Raw genomic sequence first — 21,358 nt, forward strand, 5'->3', positions numbered from 1 at the left:
AGACACTAAACCTCATGTTTCCCCTGATGTATTCAATTTGCCTGTTGATTAAAAGTGCTTAGGCATGAAAAAAGCACTTGAATAATGTGGGTGAGTGAGGCTTGTAGTTAGAGAGTGCTCAAATTAAGAAGAAAAGTACCATAGAAGTACTGCACCACTTCAGTCCCTTGGCTATTAGCTTACACATCTCTGGCAGATGTCATTTAGACAATTTATTTTATTGCCATTTGTCTACTCACCTCAGTGTTTGTTGATCTGTAACTTGACATGCAACAGTGTTTGTAATGAATGTTTCAGGTTTGTAGGTTATGCAGGTTAGCTGCAAATGATTTTTTTCCTGGGATCCATAAAGTGATCTGAATCTATAGAAACTCACATGTGAATCCAGTGTTTACTATGAGCTACAGTCACCCAGTCTTAGTCATAAAGCACTTTATTTAGTGTCTTTAAGCTTCTTTCCATCACACATGGCTACCTCCTGAGTCACAGCCACCCTTAACCTAACTGGAAAGGCTTGTGACGGAAAAGCCACCGACACGTGCTCCAAGTATGTGGGAACTCCTTCAAAACTGGCTTCAGTGGGCAAAACTTTTCTTCAGAGCAAACGGAGACACCTTTGACGGACTGACAAGACTTAAAACATCCTCAAAGACCAACTTTTACCAAGGATCAAGGTGTAATTTCTGTCCATTTTTCACCATGATGGAGTAAAAAAACAAACTTTGTAACTAAGTGGCTGCAAAATCATCAAATTCAGATTTTGAATCCAAGGCTACATTCCTCAGATGTTAATCGGATTGCAAATCCATGGTTAATCCTTATAGAGCAAGTGGACGAAGAAGCCCACAAACTATGATCAAGTTCAAGCACCAATAGAGCAGGAATGGATCACACTCAATCAATATTCGACCCAGAAGCTGGTGTGCTGCATGTCAGCAAAGGTTAATGCTGACTCTGCGTAGATGTGACTTATTTATCAATATGTCTTTGATCTGTCTTCGTCATATCATAGAAACATTCAAAATAATCAAGTGTTTGAAACGCTGCACATGACCGTTAAAGTATTATTTTCAAAAGGTAGAAGAGAGTAAAAATATGGAAACCCCTTGAATGAGTGTGTATGAATCTGCAGATACACATTAAAAAAAATGAGTGACGCTCAACTCAGATGGACTTTTTTCTTTTTTTTTTTATTACGCATACAGGTGTTTTGGAAACAAAAAAAACAAAAAAAAAAAAAAGAGGAGAGACCACCTCAGTCTCACCTGAACATGTTTCCTTAATGCTCATCATTATAAACCAACACAAAAAAGGATGAGATGACAACAGTGACAAAACACAACATTAAAAAAAAGAAAGTTAAAAAAACAAAACAAAAAACAAACCACAACAATACAACCCAGGAGAAAAGACACGAGACGAGAGGAACAAGTGGAATGATGAAAGAAAAAAATGGCAAACACATCAAAGAGAAGATAACGGACCGCATTAGAGCAAAAAAATAAGAAAAATACACAAGGAGTCGAGGAGATGAGAGACACATTCATCGAGTTGTGAACAACAATCAAAACAGATGCCTTTCGTCCTTCTCTACTGGTTTTTTGTTTTAAAATCTGGTTGGAAACAGCGATACAGCAGAACAGGAAATTAAGAAGAGAGCAAAATCAATATTCACAAAGGAAAAACTGTAAAACACCTGATATATATATATATGTTTAAGCACACACACGACTCCTCAGAGTTACACTCCTATGTCCAAAGATCACAAGTTGTTCAAAGATTAACTTTAATTTTTTTTCACCCTTCAATTATGTTGGACCATCTTCTTGCCAAAGTGCTCCCTTTGTATAGCCATTTTTTTCTAAAGTGGAATATAATAGTGTTGCTGACCTTTCCATGTTTTATTAGTGGGGACCCAAAGGAGGGAGCGAGACTGTGTTGGTGTTATGGAAGAAAATGTAGAGGAAGTGTGTTTTACCAGAGGTTTAAAGCAAATAAATAGTGGAAATCAACAGGAATTCATGAGGAGGAGGAGGAGGCTGTTAGTGGGGGTGAACTGCTGCTGAAACCAGTCATGGTGTGCAGTCTGTGCAGGTCTGCAGCCATCATCAGTCATTCGCCTTTAGGCCTAAAGGAACAAACTGAGGTACTTTCACATACAGATACATAGAAAGCAGATCAACCTGCAGGTGTGCACGCTTTGAAAGAAACAGCACAGGGTAGCACAAGTATCCACTGATTAGTTTTATTTCTGTTGGACTCTGATCATATACTTCCATGATGTTTGATCACATTTATTTAAAAAAAAAAAGAAGCAGCATGGCAGCCTTGTGTGCAAGATTCAGTAAAAAGAGCCATTGCTGTTAACGATGCAAGACCTGGACAGGCCGCAGTCATGATTGGATGGGTTGGCGCTCACTATCCCCGAGTCAAACTCTGTTGGGTACCCAACACTGGAGTGAAGCTGCAGTCAGACCAGATAACAGAAGGGTTCAGGAGACAGGGCGGGTAGGATTGCAAGCATAAACAAATGGGGCAATTACATGGCAGGCCTCTACAAGCTTGTAGATTATGCAGCATTTTATTTGTGTTTCTACTGCTTATGTTCATGCACCCAACTTTTAGGCTGTAGTCATAAAGCAAGAATGAATAAGAAGCCAAATCCACCTTTTTTTCCCCTCAAACTCATGCACCTTGAGAGCGATCACATATCAAAGTTTCACGTGACTCCACCTGTGAAGCTAAGAAGGCACGTCAAACTGCAGAAAAAAAAAATTAGGGCGCATAATCTGGTCTGACTGCACCTTTAAACAGCGGTGTGTTTGAGGAGTTGCAGGCGAGTGTTAACCTGCTTATTTGCTCTGTGTTAATCTTGATTTTCTTGATTTACAAAGTCACACAGCAATGCCAGAAGGGAAAGTGTAGCAATGAGTGAGAAGCTAAATAATGTAAAAATGAGGGGAAATGGGAATGAGGCAACAGACAGAAGTTGTAAAACGGGAGCCAAACAGGAATTTAATGTTTGAGTTTTCAGTGTTTCTCCCTCCGAAGGCTAAGACGTGTGAATGCAAGCACTTCAAATCATTGTGTTTGACAAATCTGTTAACAGTATGAGTGTTGCTGGACCGCAGGAGAAGCATTTGGTTGGTTTAGCAGTGTGGGTCAAATCATCCTTATCATCGTTACTAAATATGTGCGTGTTCGTGTGTTTGCTGTCTCGTGGATGTGTGTGGGAGGGGGTGCTCATGGCTGTTTCCTGTGGGAGAATGGCAGAACAGGGGTGAAAGGTCAGTGTCTCAAAGGGGGTCACAGTGGGGATGAGGTGAGGTCAGATCCGGGGCAAAAGCTTCTCGATAAATTCCTTTACAGCTGCCATCTCCTGCAAGAGAGCAGACCAAATGTTGGTACAGTGGAGAAGCTGAACAGATGATTCAGGACTCATCTCAGCTGAAAAACAGGCTGGACTGGAAATGTAACGCTGAGGCTGTTCACACGAATGGAGAGAGCAGACTCTACTTCATCAGGAAGCTTAGGGTTTAAATGTGTGCAGCAAAATGTTGCACTTTTTCTGTTGCTAGTGCAATTTTCTTTCTAGCCATCTGCTGGGCTAACAACATCAAAGCCCGTGACACTAGGAAGCTTAACAAGCTGTGCTGGAGACTCGTATATAGCCCACAGACTTCATTATTGAGAGAAGGACGTTCTGTAAACTCCTACAACCCTGTTTTCCTACATATACATGTGTATAAACGTTTGATTTGCAAACCTTCTTTAAGACTTTTCTTTTGATTCAAGTGTCAAACTGTTAAAATCACAGCGTTTTAGAGACATCTACATTTGAAAGAACAGCTTTAGAAGCAAATCTGAAACATTAAAAACCACGGGTAATAAAAATTGTACCAGAGACCCAAGCGGTTCTGTTTTGATCTACCTGCAAAGTTTGAGCTGGAAGAATGCATCATGGATTAAAAAAAACAAAAACCCACCCCTTGTTTAGAGTTTATCCTCTAAATCAGGGGTGGGGGAACTCGAGGTCTCAAGGGCTGCTGTCCTGCAGGTTTTAGATGCATCCTTGATCCAATACAGCTGATTTAAATGGCTAAATTACGTCCTCAAACTATCTTGAAGTTCTCCAGAGGCTTCAAGATTTGTCTCTTGAAATAAAGATTTCCTTATCTTTATTTCAAGAGAAAAACCTTGATTTAAAGGTTTAATTAACATTGCCTAATTCACCCAGGTGGATGATGCAATGCTTTTGTTTTGGTGAATGTAATCAGGATGTCACAAAAATGTAAAAAAAAAAAAAAAGAAAAAAAAAAAAAAAAAGAAGAAAATCTAAAAATTTGATTCAACCTTGAAAGAAGTGAAAACAAGCTTTTTAGAAGAAGTTATCAGTGTGACTTGTGAACAACAGTACCTGAGGACAGGAGCTGTGAGGGAGCCCTGGGAAGGTTTTAAAGGTAATCATTTGAGGGTTGACTATGGATTTGAGTTTTTCTGCCGTCATGGCACCAAACTGCACAGGAATCATGGCGTCCATCTCACCGTGGCACTGCAGGATTGGGAGGTTCTTATTGCCACTTGACGCCTGTGGGACAGACATAGAAGTAGAATTTAGCTTTGAGCGTAGCTTTCTCACTAAAACCTTCTGGCAGTGTGACATGTTAAAAATCATATAAAGGTATCAGCATTGTGTTGAAAAGAGGAGCAGGCAGGAGAAGGATGTTTCTCCTCTGCAGTGAAACTGTGACTGTACCGATGGGAAACTCCTGTGAAGTGGAAGCCAGCAGCTGAGGGCCACAACACCAGCCAACTGGTGCTGGCAGGTCAAGGCGGTATACAAGGACAAGGCCCCACCCTGAGGAGCAACACAGGAAGCAGACAATCTTTAATAGATGCATTTACAATATTGATCTTGTATATATAATAATGTAAATGCAATTCACAACATGTAACACCAAGGCAAAAAAACCCACCTGAGAGAAACCGCCAAGTATTATACGGTTTGGAGGGATCCCATTTCTGGCCTCGTGCTCGATTATGGCCTTGACTGTGAGAAGCAAGAATAACCCGTTAGTGAAGCCAAACAAAGGGGTGGGTAGCGCAGAAGAAGGAAGAAATAAGTCTGATGGGGCAAATTTCCAACAAAGATTTTCCACTTGACTTCCTGTCAACTTTGCAGCTGGCTTAAAAAAATGTAATCCATACTTGGCATGTGGATATTCAAAGAAAAAAGTTTTTATAGCTGCTCTGAAGAGGGTGAAGACAGTCTTCATACACAGCAGTGACATTTTATAACAGTCTAAATAAGAGGATAACAGCACACACTTTTAGAGATTTTCTCTTTGAAGTTTTTTTTCACACAGACCAGTACATACGCAAAGAGTGTGAACACTTTTTCACAAACTAACTAATCACAGTGTCAAAACATCGTTTTAAATCGCCTACATTTATTTACACAGCACCAGCTCACAAGTACAGTTGATTCAAAGTGCTGTATTCTTAAATGTTCATTAAATGATTAGAAAAATTGACTTATTTGCAGTGTAGCACTACAATACAGGTCAATACAAGAAACTGATTAGAGCTCACAAAAAACACAGAAACATCTCATTAAGCAAAAATCTCTGACAGAGTTTTTGATCTATTTAACAGCAGAGAGATGTATGATATAAGCATTTCTAAAGATTCTCAAGTCTCAAATCTGGAGGCTGGAAGGAGACCCAAATGTCTGGTGGGACAATTTGTGTCTATGAACAAGAACAATCCGATTACCTTTTTTGTGACCATTAAACATTTTGCCCTGAAGTTGCACTAATAATTCTCAGATTCACAGACTTATTTTCGAAACTTGGCTGTTAATAATGTCATAAAGAGGGGATAATTTATAGGGTCATCTCAGGCATGCAGCTCTAGCTGTGCCTACAGAACCGCTGCCTTCCTGATGCTCAAACATTCTGCTTGTGAGGGGCAGCCAATCAGAAGAAAGTTGTCTTAAAGGTGGAGGAGCTAAAACAGCTTGTTTCAGAGTGATCTAAAAGGCTGCACCAAGGCCCAGTATCACATAAAAAAGATTATATTGAGCTATTAGTGACAGAAATGTATTGCTGTAGAGCTGGAAATCAGTATAATAGGTGCACTTTAAGTATTTCACATTCATATATTTAATGGTGTAAGCACCCTCTTTAGCTTAAGCCATTATTCAAGGAGTTAAGGTGCATACAAGAGAAGATACTAACCACTAAATAGAGGGATGTAAGATTGAAGCTGCAGTCTGGAAGCTTTCCAATCACCGTTTAATGACAGCGTATTAGTGCTTCCCTGCTATTATCAACCCACACACGTGGCCCTTGTTCGATATCTAAACACATTAAACTCACTGTTTTCTGCTGCCTTCTTGATTCCAGATTCGTCCTCTGGAGAGTCGGGGCTGAGACCCATGAGGTCAAACCTGCACACAAGTAAAGCCCAGCGTAAGGAAAATGAATGGATACAATTGCAGTATTGTCAATGGCAATATGGGAGGCTATTGTGGTTTCCAGGGAAACAATGGCATCCAGTGTTGAGCTAAAAGGCCGCCTCTTTCATCACGCCAACTCACCACGCGGGCATCATCGACTTCATGTTGAGTGTAACGGGAATAGGGGGCCTGCAGCGGAGGAGAGGCAATGAAAACATGACAGGAAAACAGCAGCCAGGAGCTACGTTACAGTAACACATTATTAACTCCAAACAACTTGAATGATTGGCAAAACTTTGGCTTAAAACGCACCAAATAAACATTACAGAGCATTTATTTGCCTACAAGCAAATAATTTTTTTTTTAAATCAATCCACATAAGTCCTGACAAACAAAATTCTTAGAGGCATAAATCAAATCGTGACATGAGAAAAAAAGACTTACGCGTGGGGGCAGATAAACTTGACGTGAGGCAGCCGGATCCCCGTCAAAGTATCCGCCCACCCATGCCTGACAGAAAACAGAGAGAGCAGCTCTTTGTTCCTAATCAAGCTACAGTAAAACCACTAATATGCAGCACATCCACCCCAAAAGCATTACAACCAAGTCCATGAAAGTCACTTCTACGCTGAAGTAACGTGTGTAGAAAATTATTTCTCTTGATGTATAACGATCAGCATGAGTGAAATGATTTTTTATCTCCATTACAGAGGAGCACTAAAACTGTACTGAGGACAAGCTGTCATCATGTACTGATTTAAGTAGTTTTTTTAAATTAGACATTGATAATGTCGTAAGTGCTGCTTTATGAAATTCAACCACATGAATGTTGGCACCAATTACACATGACTAAAGGCCACTAAATGCATGTTATTAAAGTCAAGTGCAAAAGCAGCAAGAGCCAAACGCAGGATTTTAAAATTAATTATTGTCATTAACTCTGCATCACCACCCTCTGCTACTGTGCTGTTTATGTAATGATTTGTACATGTAGGAATGTTTCTCCTGTGAATTTTCTGCTCACATTTTCAGCCCAATGAAACAAACATTTAAACAAAAAAAGGGAAAGACAACTCAAATTATGTGAACTATAACTACAAGGGAAAAAAATCAATTAGGTGCCGCTTAAAGTGTGATCCAAAAGGTTTGGGCAGCTTTTAAGAATCAGTTCATCTTCTCTTCCATCTCTGGCCTGCTTTCAGCCTGGCTCCCATTTTTAGATCGCTCCCTGGAAATCCTCTTTTGACCACTTCATCACAGACCTCAGCTTCTCTTTCAAAGTGACATGGTTTGTGTGATGATAATGATGATAACCTTTTATTTTGGACATATAAAAAATATACATATATTTACACACATATCTGCATATCCATATACACAGATATACGTGTGCATACAAAATCAACAAAATCTATGTGACATGAAATACCAACTCAATCATAATGTCCGACTTGGAGTAGGAAGGAGCAGGTAAATAAATATTAATCCCTACACCATGCTCAACACTCTACTGGTTTACCATAATCATCAGCACACCCACTTCTCTTCTGTACTTGCATACACTTGCCCCACAAAAAGAGAAAAATAAAAGAAAAATCTATGTACAGACATAATGATTAACATAAATATATATATATATATACTATCAGGCATCGTTTTCAAATTTCTCCAAAACCAGGTTTTGGAGAAATTTGAACTGAATAATGCTTGAACCTTGTTGCAGGTCCACTGGAAAACTGTTCCAGTTATACTCCATAAATGGAAATGCAAAAGATTTTAACTATTATCCACATATCAAGAGTCTTGGTGATGAGCTGAACCACAACACAGCAGTTTTCAGCTGAAGAGCCTGCAGTGCCCAGTTGCCCAGGAGGAATCCTGGTCAGATACCCAAACCACCTCAACTGGCTGTTACTGTGAGCCCTTCTTGAATAGTGGAGCTCTTCATCCTACCTCTAAGAGAGAGTCCAGACACCCTTTTGGAGAAAAGTACTTGTATCTGTGATTCGATTCTTTTTGCTCGACTCAGTTTGTGTCCACAGGTGAGAGCAGGAATGCAGGGTGACCAGTAAATCCTACAGAGCCCACAGTGTCCGTGCCTGAACAGGCGTCCACAGAGAAAGCAATTCACTTGCAAATTGGTTTGCAGCTGACAGGTGGTTGCTAGCAGATAGTTCAGGCTCTGGTTGCCTAGGAAACCCTCTAATATATTTACTACCCTATAATACGGTATGTCAATCAGTGGTAATCTTTGCTCTCAGTGGTAGTCACTTCAATCACTCGCCTTGAAGTTGAGAAACTGCAGACTCGCTTTGTGTTTGCCTGGCATCACATGAAATCGCTAACTTTCTACATTGTTGCCATGTTACTGCTAGCTGTTTCCTGTGTGGACGCCTCTTAACCCTAGAACACTAATGTCGCGTGATTTTCATCAAGTGTTGAATAAAAATTGCTTAGTGGTAATTTCCAAGGGAATTCATATGGTAAAACATTTATAGTCAGCTGGTCTTTTGTTTTTAAAACTTTCACACAGATGTCAGAGATTCAGTGAGAATGCACCTTTACTTGACAAGGCTCATATGTTCCAGGAGTGAGTGGACAGAAAAAACAACTTCCCAGTTTCGTCATTTCTTTGTTTTATTGGGTATATTATATCGGATAAAAATATACCCAGCATTAGTGATAGTGTTACAAAACTGGACGTTAGTGTTGTGGGGTTAAAGCAGGCATTATAATTGCAGCTTGCTTGATGTATGCCTGTAGGTTGTATTCACAATTGCTGCACTGTTGTGTAGTGTCTCCAGAGATGAATCCGCACTAAGAGAGCCTAACACTCACCATTCGATAATGAAAACTGCATCTCTCTGACTCAAGCGCACCCTAGCATACTCACTGAAAGTTTGTTATGCCTTTATGTTCCTACATGAATGCTTTTGGGTTTTTCTTCCACCATACACTCTGAATTTGTCCCTGTAACATTTTGAGTTGTGCGAGGGAAACCTTTAACCAGAAATGATGTGGTCTGTAGGTGATGGCATTTGAGGCCACAGTGATCTCTGCTCATCACCTGTCCTATTCACCAAAAGCATCTCCCTCAGATTTGGCTCAAAATACAAATCTTGGTAAATGACTGTTTTGACAAAAGAGGTAAAAATACGAGTGGTCAGACAAAACTCCAACAGGGCGATCTACAAAAAAAAAACCAGCTATGCTGAAAGCAGCCCAAAGACGCACAAGAAGATATCCTTCAAGGTATGATCAGAAACTTTTTAACTGCAAACTGAAACTGAACTTTTTAACTGCACCTCACAGAAAACAGAAATAAAGTTACTCACCCTGAGTCTCCCAAACCATGAAGGAAGATCACCTGCAGCACAGATGGAGACAGCAGAATTATTTTCCCTTACACAGGTTTCACAAATAAATGGGAAACACTTCCTTCTAAATGCAGACACAGAGGCCTTATCTGTTCCCAGTACTGATTGGTAACAGAAACTTTTCTTCCTGTGATCTGGACAGTATGTTCAAGTCCATCTTGCACTTCACAGATGAAAAAAAAAAAAAAAAACCCTATTTGATCTTCAATACAATTTACCAGCCTTCTGGACACAGAGTGCTACAGCTACAAGTTTGCAGAAGAAAACCAGGTGCCAGTCTTACATTCCTGCCAAGATCTACTCTCACTGCGAGTTTCCACACATGATACTCCCTGCAGAGAAACCATGAAAGGGACTAATGACAGTTCAGAAGACTGGCAACTCGATGTTTGTTGGCTAGAAGTCAGAGAATTGGCTCTTTGCACAGATCAAAACACTTTTCTTCCATGTAGGGTTCAGAGCTGGAACAGTCAGCTTTGATCCTGAAGTTTAACAAAACCCTGCACGGTATCCAGTAACAGCCTGATAAGAGACTTGTTTAATTTTCACTCTGAGATCCAGCTGAGTGTTGACACAATGGGCCTGATTACTCTGCTGTAACACTTGTTACATGTGCTGCTGCAGGTGAAGCTACAGGTGAGCCATAAAACAGGATTGGCATGGCTACAGAAGTAAAGTACAAAAAGTCCAATTTCTTGATATTGATCACAGTGCTGGGTGGAAATTTGTATCTCTATCTGTGTCTCTATGTGTTAGCCCTGCGACAGACTGGCGACCCATCCAGGGTGTACCCTGCCTCTCGGCCTATGATAGCTGGGATAGGTGCCAGCACCCGCCAGTTCTATATTTGTTCTAACTACATTTCAAGAAATGTTTGATTATTGTTTTTATTAGGCCCTCAGATGGGTCAATAATTGGCAGCAACACAGATTTGCATGCATTTTAGTTTTTTTCGTGCTGTCAGATATAAAGCAAACTGACATTCGTGATCCCAAGGGCATGTCCCCAGGACCCTCTGAGGGCTAGTATTGATTTGTGGGTCTTTGTGTAGGTGGCTTATCATTTAGTCAGGTGTGTGTAAAATAAATGAAAGTTTTAAAAATAACATTTTAATGTGATCCTAAAAACAAAAAAAAAATTTAATGAGAAAACCACACTTAATCGGGAGCTTGTTCTGCTTTTAGGTAAGTATATAAACACCATTTTTTCTGCGACTGTTATGTTTTTTTTTTTAATTTAAATTACACCTGTCTTGTTAGCCTGAATGTTTCCACAGCACAGATGTGACACCAAGGTTTACCATACTTCACAGAAGTGTGAAGTGCCACTCGGAAACAATTTCCATTCGGTCTTATGCCAAACTTCGTGTCACAAGTGACAGCTTTGAGTACCTCATAGTCTTTGTCTCACCTGTTTTTCTGTTTCTATTTGGGCGGAGTTGCCCGAGCAGCCAAAGTCAAAATTAAAAGCACTGTTTGATTAAGGCCACAAAAAAAACTCCAGCAGCGTTTGAGGTAAATAAAGTTATGTCAGGTTTTGTGCTTTCACTCACCGCCGCGGTCTCCTTCTCCACCCCAGACACCGTCACAGCCTCGGCGAGCAGCGGCACAGACATGTTGTTGCCACACATACACTGTAAGAGGTGCTGGAGACAAAAACGAGAACAGAAAAAAGAAAAAAAAAAGATTTCAGCTGCCTGCAGATTGCACAGTGAGAAGCGACTTCAAGTCTGGTGTCATGTGCAATGAAGCTAAACAAAATGCTTCATTTAACACTCACACATTTTGAGATAATTTAAGCATTTTCACAGTTTTCAGTCCTTCACGTTAACTCTAAGACTTTTTACACAGCAGATCAAAAATGTAAAATCCACTCAAAGTTCATGGTAGCTTCTTTTATTCCTGTAGCAGAGAAGGAAGTTGAGTCATGACACTAATCTTCCGGAGTTTTTTCTGGAGGATACATGTTTTTAATACTAGAAATCACTGGATTTCACACAGCTCATTTACTCCAACAGAACCAGCTCTAATCTCAAATCAAACTGGTTTAATAATATAACATTTTCATATTCGCCTAACAAGCAAAAGATCATCAGTTTGATGGTGTTATGGTGACCTCTCACGAATAAGGGAGCACCTGAAAGTAGCTTCTTCATTCATATTCTAGTTTTTCTGTTTCGTTTATATTTGGAAAACTCTAAAGGTACATTTCTTGCTTTTACTTTCTCTTTCTATCTTTGTCATTGTCATCCAACAGCCTTCTTGTGGATCTTGAATGTGCCCCAGGGGCTTGAAACTGCTCATGATCTGGCATATTGGATGGCTTTGCAGAAGACAAAAATTACAAAGGAGGAGGGCTTAAACTTTGGACTCTGACATGTTCTCTGGAACCAAGTTGACAAAAATTAATCAAGATGAACCACGTTAACTTAATAGTTAATTTAATCAGAGGTCTGAATCACTGTCAGCTTTAATACATGCAGCCTTCATACTGACATTACCCACGGTATACCACACTCCACCAAAGCGAGGTGTTTAAACCATGCTGATTGGTTTCTTTGATTTACTGCAGCAGGATTTATTTTACCTGGCTGAATGTGGAAAAACTAAGAGGAACCAGATGAAGATTCAGTTATTTCTTACAATGTTTTCAGAAGAATTTAAATGTACTCACAATAAAAGAAAGTGACCAACTTGAAGGGTTTTTTTTTTTACTAGGGTAGAAAACATTAGCTTTAGTGGTCCAGTCCACTCAGAGCTCAGTTTATACTTGTTGCGCGGCTCTCAGATTTTGTACCCTGGAAGGCTCGGCTGAGATGAAAGGTGCGAGCATACGATACTGTCAGTCTTTGCTACGATTTCAATGATAAATCACTATTGAAGCTCAGATGTTGTCAGATTACAGAGAGGGAGAGACAGCTTTCTGTTTGTGGATGTGCGGTTTTTTTATGAGTGTTGCCATTCATGCATGCATTCATGAGTGTCAGCATTAATGGTTACTAGGCTGTGATATCGTCACAGGTGGAGAAGCCAACAACGAATGCAGTGATCACAAACTAATTTTAAGAGCAAACTGTGCTGTATGAGTCCTGTGAACTTAAAATAGTTTCGTCAACTGTAAATTTATTTGGCAATAAAATTAGGGATATGCACGACCAAAACAGTTCTGCCCGCTAGTCAGCAACAGAAGTGTTTGCAGCTATGACCAACCTACAACACAGACATAGCGCAGAAGCATAAATCTCTTAGATCTCACATGGTTAAACTACTTTTTCATATTTTCTTAATCTACAACAGTTATAAATTAGCAATGATTTGCAAATCAAGTCAGACTGTGACTGTGACCACTGCACAAAGGTTGACTCCTATCAGGTGACCTGTGCAATCGCAAGTGGTCGTGAGTGTGCAATGCCCTCAAACCTGCAAGCAACCATTTAATCACCGCAAGTTCCAGTCGGTTGCAGATTGTAAACAAAATTCAATGAAATCATCTGGCAGACGCCGACTGTTTCGATGTTTTTTAAGTAACATTGGTTTTACTGTAAGTTTGCTTTACGTCAGCTGTGACAGAGTAAACAGATGTACAGACATGCTGCTAGTAGCAGCATGTAAGGTAGCATTGCTAAGGTTAACCAGTTTAACTAATCTGACATCAAGCAATTTATGAGACTTTCAAATATGATCTGATAACTGAAAAACATATTTAATGATTTGAAAAGGCGCTTAAATAAACACACATTACCTGTACAGACATATCTGAACTTGGCCTGCCACACTGGGGTTAATTTAGCCTCCTTTTGGAATGCTTTCTTATTTTCAGACTCATCTATTACTCTTATTTTCTTCTCCTGTTTAACTGACCAGTAAATCAGTAGCCAGGAACATCACTAAAAACACCGAGTTGGGTGTACTGTATTATAAAGAACACGGGCCAATATATGGAAATCATGCTGGTAGAGCTATATTTACACTGGATTATGAAGTTCATTACATTTCTCCTTCTCTAAGCCTCACTGCTCATTCAATACCAAATGTTCACCTCCCCAGGATGTATTCAAATATTTAAATAGAGCACAGCCTATTCAAACCAGGGGCTGTGCAGACGCATGTCGAGAGTTATTTGCGTGTAGCTCAGAAGGACTGGATGTTATTTGGACATCAGCGGTGACATTCAACAGCTCTCTCTGTCAGTTATAAAAACCTCATTATCAGTGCAGCCATTCATTTGTCACACGGGAATAACAAAGGTCAACATATCGCTCACACATGCAAACACATAATGAAGCTGCTGGTGAAGGTAAAGCAGTCAAAAAAAGCATTTGTGCCATGCAGGTTTCTGTAGTCAGCAACTGAATAGACTCATCAAATAAACTAAATGCCCTCTCTTGACTGTAAAATGGACCGCTGACTGGCGCGAATCAGCCGTCAATAACAGGCAGGAGATCAGGTTGTTGTTTTACAGTAAAGTCCAGCAGTAAAAGCCTCTAACGTCCTGATGTTGTTGGACAGGATATGGGAGACGGGACGGGTGGGTCAGACAGCAAACTGTCCGATTGGTAAACGGGCAACAAGGAGACAGGGAAATGTGGAAGCACAAAGGTTAATGTATAAACCTTCAGCGCCTCGGCTGTTAAAATTTCACAGATGTTGAGATCAAGCAGCTAAATGCTGCACGTGCTGTCCGTACCAGGTGACAAATCATTAGCTGAAGGTCATATCTGCAGCCAAAATATGTGAAATCCGAAGTGTGGACAATAGAAGTCTGTTCGTTTTTTGCATCAACTGATAAATGAGTACTAGATTAATAATGAATGGGCAAGCTGCAGGAAATAGCCTTTTTTTTAATGGTAAACAGGATTAGCAGGGCAAAGAGTGAAAATTTGTTGTAAAGTTAACATTTTGTGTTTTCCAACAAATTGTGCTGCTTTTTCTGCACAGAGTGAATATGCATGAAAAAAAAAGTACTTCTACATCCAAACGACTTGTTAAAAACTAAAAGAATATTGCTGCTCAGCTCTCAAAATCTGAATATACAAAATAATATGTTCACTGAGTTATTTATGCTAAAAGAACACCAGATTAATAACTGATTCCTTACAATTTATAAACATCAAAGAATTACATTTTTCTATCTAAACATATTTCATTTAACTTAAATAAATATTTGGAACTCTAAGGAATATAAGTATTTAATATTTCATTAAAAAGGCACAAGTTAGATAACTGATAGATTTTGATGGACAGATTAAAACAGTCTTGATCTCGAGGTTGGAAGCCATTTGACTAAAATCCCAAATTTTATTTTTGAATTTTTCAGTGTAATTAAGCTCCTTTCTTCTAGGTCATTCGATGCTGGTTCATCAAATACTTCTCACCTAACTATCTGAAAAAAATCCAGAGTAAAAATTAACTTCTTGATGGGAATTTTTAAAAAAATTCAGGTATCTATCATCAGTTTTCTCAAGGGATAAAGATAGAAAAATATCTAAAAATACCACTAACATTATTTTTAAGCAGCCATTTTATTCAATATTTTTATGAAATTCTATGTAAAACTAATTTAACTGGTGCTAAGGCTTCACGAATATGGACTCTAAAAAGTGCAGTATAGTAATGAAGTATTCGTAAGCTGCCAACGCATGTGGTAGCGCATTACATGCCAGGGCTTTACGTGTCAGCTACCTTGTGGTCGTGTTTATATGCAGCAACAGTCAATAGAAACAAAATGCTGGGACTTCATTCCCCTTCTATGTATCATATTTATCCCTCACGTTTTTCAGATTCCTTGTACATTTCCCTCACATCCATTTCTGGTAGCTTCAGCAATCCCGCTCAAGGAATTGCCATCATTTTTGGAGTCATTATTATTATTATTATTATTGGGGGAATTGACAGTACTGAACAGGCCACTCACAATAGTTTTAGTCTGCGTCAATGTGACATTTACATTACATTTCTAGAGAGCTGCAGGTCAGGTTACGGCATAGGGGTTTCAGATGGGTTTCCAGTTATGACGTAGCTATGATGTAGACATTCATCTGAAGCATAAATCCCCACAAAGTCCCTACACTGAAGATGAATAAAAATGTTTTTTTTCCCCTCATATTCAAGCCTTCATATGTGTGAAACCATTCACCTGACCATTTTAAAGAATAGTATGTGACTTGTATGTAAGAAACTGTGAATAAAATATTCTCTAAAAGCCAAAGTGAGGTTTCTACAGACCACAAAATCTGCTATCAGTGATCGGGTGTTCAAATATTTCAGGAACTTCAAGCATCCATCATTCCATCTTAACATGAGCTCCACTCCTGCAGTCCAATTTCACAGACCAGATATTTACCCTAAAAATTTGAAGGACCTCTCTTCAGTAGTTAACTTTAAAATCATGATACTAGAAGAACATCTAAAAACATCTGAGCAATTTTTACATTTTGTTTCAATTCTACTATATACATCGTTCCTCTGGATATATATATTATTTATCATCATCTCTTCTGTACAATTTAAAATGAGCTTACTGTATTTAATTTTATTGTGCTATTTTACATAATATTTTGGCTGCTCAAACATGAAAATGTCGCAACTTATAAATACAAATACAAAATTGTTCACCTTGTCGTATAAACTTGTTCTCCTGGTTAAGTAAAAATGGAAAACAGACCTCATTTCTGAATTTTTTCTGCAAAAGATTTTAAACTGAGTAGGAATCGCTCTTTTTTTTTTAAGAAAACACAAGAATCCAATTAAAGAGCTTGCTTTAAATAAATACTAATCCAGCATTAACAAATTGAATTTAGCTGCACTCTAGACGCTGACAGGGAACAGGCAGAGACATAGAGTGAAAGCAGGCAGCATGAATGCAGAAGTGAAAGAAAGAAAGATGATAAGAAGATAAACGGAGGAGTGCAGGTATAATCGGACAATCTGTTCGAACAAGTAGGACAAGCTCAGGAAACATGGTAGCATAAGCAAAGAAACAATTAATCTCTGTTATACAGTTTTTTCTACCTGTTATTGTTCAGCAGATTTACAATGACCCATAACCCAGAGACCCAGCACAAAGCACTGTGTGGGCTTTCAAAGTAGGCTCCAAGAAACAACGGCTCACTCACTCTCTATGTGCTTCTGGAGGAGGCTGCTGGTTAAAAATAGTGTACCACCATCAAGTCCAATTCAAGCTGTGTCTTAAAAAAATGAAAAAAAAAAAAAAAAAAAAAAGCCTCGTTTTATTTAACTGTGCAGTTTCCATCATCAAAAATCTCTCACTTTACTCAATAATTATGTAAAACAAAGCAGCCAAAACCTGCATATTTATGCATCATGCCACAAATGGTAACCAGTTATGGAATGACGAGAAGAATGGCATCTAAAATATGCCAGAAATTTTACAAATCATGTGCTCCAGGGGCCAATCTGTTGCCTTTACACTAAATGTTTAGCTTGATTATATGTTTAAAGCTCATAAACACTAAAACTGAAACCACTGATAACATGTCAATACCCAAAAATTTACAGTCAGGACCAACACCTCTGCATCAGAAATGAAGATCTGTTTCCTGAAGTTCAATTAAAAATTATCCCAAATTGCATTTCAGATTTACATTAGTTCAAGTCTTTCTGGTTCCATCTCCAAAATAATGAGGATCTGCTGCTTTTTTCACAGTTTTGTTTGACTGCAAATTCTAGCATTCCCAGTTCTGAACAGTTTTTTTTTTTAAATTTCAGGTTTTCATTGTATTTTCAAAAACTGGTGGCTCTTTCTAACCTGTTAGTTTAAGCTAAGCTAAACATCACAAACAACTGCTTCCCTCCATTCTACAGTGGACTGCATTCAGAGAAGTAAAGGATACTTTATTTACTTACTTAGATACTTACTTTAACCGCGTATGAACAATTCTTATTATTTGCCGTGCCCCATTACATTTTGAAATAATTCCCTCTAATTTTGTCTCTCGTGTGAGCAGATGTGAACACGGTAATCACACTCAGGTGCAGACTGAAGTAACCGCACCGAGAGGAGCTTGGAGGGGGTAGTCTGAGTCAGTTTCGAAAGAACTCCAGAGAGGTTTGTTATAGTGAAGAGGTCAATGCTGCAAGTTTGAGCTAAATACCTTCCTGTTGTCAAATCCCAGCATCCTGGGATGTGGGTGAGTACCATAGATATATAGAGTACACAAACTGAAACAACTAGCCATAAAATGAACCAAGTGAAGTACCTTCTCCACCTTGTACTGTAGTCCAAGAAAACTGCACTTTTCCTGCTCCCATCCCAAGTAAACAATTAGAGGTGAGAAAATGCTATTAAGAACACTTCAAGTGACCAAGCGCGGTCATTTATGATCCCGCTGTAAATTTATATGTGCTATTGTGATGCGTTTAATTCCTACCATGAATGTTATCAGTCTACTTCTGCAATTTTTCACAATATCTTCGGAGTATTTTATAATAATTGATAAACTGACATGGAGAGGATAGCATAAAGGTACTTTTTGTAACACACACACACACACACATATAATATATGCATGTTTTTCTATACTGAATGCTATGATTGTAATTTTCCACTTCTAATCACTACAGTGAACCATGACTAACAATAATACAATACAATAACAACATGCGCTGCAGTAGAAGCCTTGAGGCAGATGTCCAAAGAGATGATGAATTAGTATTTTAAACACAACACATCTACAAACAACATGTTTGTTAAGATTTGGTGTGATGCAGACACCTGGTAGTAAAGGATAAAACTTTTTTTTTTAAACTCCCCTTTTTTGGAATTAAAAATAACACAAGTACATTGCAATACATAAAACTCTCAAACATATTTTCTGTTTTAAAATGCATTTTTCTTTACCACTTTTATTGAAACAAACACTAACCACAGGTTTGTAATAAGGAGCAGCAGAGACTGCATAAATAAAGTCGCTTCTGATAATTTTTAAAATTTATTTTTCAATAAAAATTATTAAAAACCATAATCAGTTAAATTAGACAAAATTTAGACATCTTTCGTAGCAAAAAAGTATTTCTATATAAAAGGTACATCTACATAAAATATAAAAACTGTCTTTTTAGTCTCTAAAATAGCTTTGTCTCAAGAGCTAACAAGACTTGTTTGTTCTTCTTAAAGTATAATAAATACACATTTTCCATGAATCACGTTGGATATCATATTAAAGAAATTAAAGAATATTGATCAAAATCATTGCAACTTCGTGCCATAATTTTGCTATTTTTGGCTATGCAGAACACTCAAAACTTACTGAATCAGACAGGAAATGTAACCACTAATGCCGTAACACCACACTGCATTATCACATCATAGTATCTCGATTTATAGTTCATCTTTCCCTGATTTTAAAGGGTGTAATGTGATGAAGTGATACATAGAAAAAGCACTACTCCAGTGTTGACTGACCGAATGATTAACTATACTAAATGAAAAGCAGCAGCTCCCACCACTACTTTTAGGTAAAACAGGCCAAAAAAGAAAGAAAATGTAGCCTGTTTGGACATCACGAGTCTCCATCCTGCGTGACTCCAATTACATTTAAATCAAACACAAAAACCAGAGGCGTGCTGCAGTGTGTGCGCGTGTGCACGTCAAAGACACACACACACGAGAGCAGGCTGCTGCACTCAGCTCAGTGGCTACGGATGGCTGGCAAACAACAGGATAATATGCGGCAGTGAGTGACAGGCACCCCCCACCACCACCAAACACACCACCATCCTACTCCCCCTCCACCACCAGCAGCAGTAGCAGCAGCTAACCCCGCTCCCCGCCTGCTGATGGAGGGTTACAGCTAGGCTGGCTAGCTGATGTCAAAGAAGGCAAAGCGAAATTTGTAGAACGCCTCACGGCATCGGACAAAATGACTTGATATGGGTGTGTGAAGCAGAGGAAGCGGGTGGTGTCGAACAGGAAGGAGACAATGAATGGCTGAAGCTTAGCACTGATATGCGCCTCATCCTCATCCTCGGTAGTGATGGCATTCAGCAGCGCAAAGCCTCTGCTGCCCCAAAAACACACACTGCCTGACTCCCGACCATGCGCTCGGGTTTAATCCAGGTTTAGCCGACCACACACACACACACACACACACACACACACACACACACACACACACACACACACAATAACCGGGAACAGTGGGAGTACAGCTGCTACTAGCTAACGTCGCGCGCGCGCGCGCACACACACATACACACATATTAACTGTATTGTCTCCAACCGGTGTGTCTCTGTCTTTGGTTACTTCGGACAAACACTACAAATCAAATTCAGACCCCAAACCCCGCCCGTTTTTTAGGAGACCCTTTAAGCACTAAAAGGACCCCGTTAAGGTCCCATTCGAGTAAGGATAAATGATTTAAAATTACACCCACGGCCCGCTAGCTAACACAGATTCATACACTCACCGCTTTGCTGTCCCAGTTCACGACGGAGCGGAACTTCCGCTACTGGCCGCTCACAAGCAAGGGGCGGTACAGTGCGTGGAGACGTTATCGTGTAACCACGCCCACTATGGTCCGCATACTCTTGCTTCAGGGTTTTTACTCAAAATTTTATTATTTTTATTTTAATGTAATTTTTTTTTTTGCCGTTTTGGGTCAGTTTTACATTTATATCCAAATTAGGGAGTAAATCTGAGCGATTCTATATTTTTACTTCGAGTTAAAAAAATCCTCACAAATAATCCCATTAACTGCATATATAGCTTTACTAACTGCCCATTGTTAACACCGTTATTACACAAACGTCTTTTTTGAATGACTATGCTTTTATTTAACACATATACTTTTTTCTGTATCCATAAAAGATATTCCAAAATGTTCCAATTTCATTAACTATGGTCTTCGATCATTTTTATAAAAAACAAAAATCCCTAGTCACTAGAATAAAACATTAAAGCTCTAGATGTGTTTGAATAAAATGTTTATTAGTGTATGCTAGTGTCATTTTAATATTATCTAGATGAACTGCTGACACTGTACCACTTTCAACCACAGATTCAAGTTAAGTCAATATAATATCCTTTGCTACTTCCAGGCTGTTGTTTCAAACACAATCTAAATAAACACCTGGTTTTTAGATGTGTCATATTTATAATATTTTGTGCAGAACACCCAAAATATTCAGCACCACTATATTTTGCTACTCTAGGTCTGTTAACATGGTTCATTGCACACACAACATACAATGTAGTGACTATATGTGGACAATTTCAATAAAATTAAGGCCTATACACTAACTGGAAATTATATTAGATACACCTTGCTAGTACCAGGCTGAATCTCCCTTTTGTCTTCAGAGTTGCCTTAATTTTTCATGGAAAGCATTCCCAAGAGATTTATTGGCTGCATATCAATGATATGAATCTCTGTTTCACCACATCCCAAAGGTGCTTTATTTGATTGAGATCTGGTGACTGTGTAGGCTGTTTGAGTACAGTGAACTCATTGTCATGCTTCAACAACCAGTTTGAGATGATTTGAGCTTTGTGACATGGAGC

General features: G+C 39.0%; 1 protein-coding gene across 1 annotated transcript; it reads right to left on the reverse strand.

Annotated features, from left to right (window-relative positions):
• Positions 1-2,302: 2,302 nt before the first annotated feature.
• lypla2 (lysophospholipase 2) lies at positions 2,303-20,330 on the reverse strand. The gene is made up of 10 exons (XM_065470439.1): positions 20,265-20,330; positions 11,390-11,482; positions 9,796-9,827; positions 6,905-6,970; positions 6,602-6,649; positions 6,381-6,451; positions 4,977-5,050; positions 4,757-4,858; positions 4,418-4,588; positions 2,303-3,379 (listed from the first exon to the last, which is right to left on the reverse strand). The coding sequence occupies exons 2-10, from the start codon at positions 11,465-11,467 to the stop codon at positions 3,329-3,331; spliced, it is 693 nt and encodes a 230-aa protein (XP_065326511.1). The 5' UTR covers positions 11,468-11,482; positions 20,265-20,330; the 3' UTR covers positions 2,303-3,328.
• Between the last annotated feature and the right edge of the window lie 1,028 nt (positions 20,331-21,358).

The sequence above is a fragment of the Pelmatolapia mariae genome, linkage group LG22 (genome assembly GCF_036321145.2).
Source record: "Pelmatolapia mariae isolate MD_Pm_ZW linkage group LG22, Pm_UMD_F_2, whole genome shotgun sequence".
Lineage (NCBI taxonomy): Eukaryota > Metazoa > Chordata > Actinopteri > Cichliformes > Cichlidae > Pelmatolapia > Pelmatolapia mariae.

Excerpts from the sequence above, each read along its gene's own strand:
- lypla2 (XM_065470439.1), bottom strand. The coding sequence starts at position 11,467 with ATGTGTGGCAACAACATGTCTGTGCCGCTGCTCGCCGAGGCTGTGACG. Across the intron at positions 6,971-9,795 it reads CATGGTTTGGGAGACTCAGG|GCATGGGTGGGCGGATACTT; the intron begins GTGAGTAACTTT and ends GTTTTCTGTCAG. Across the intron at positions 5,051-6,380 it reads CAAGAAGGCAGCAGAAAACA|TCAAGGCCATAATCGAGCAC; the intron begins GTGAGTTTAATG and ends TGCTTCTCACAG.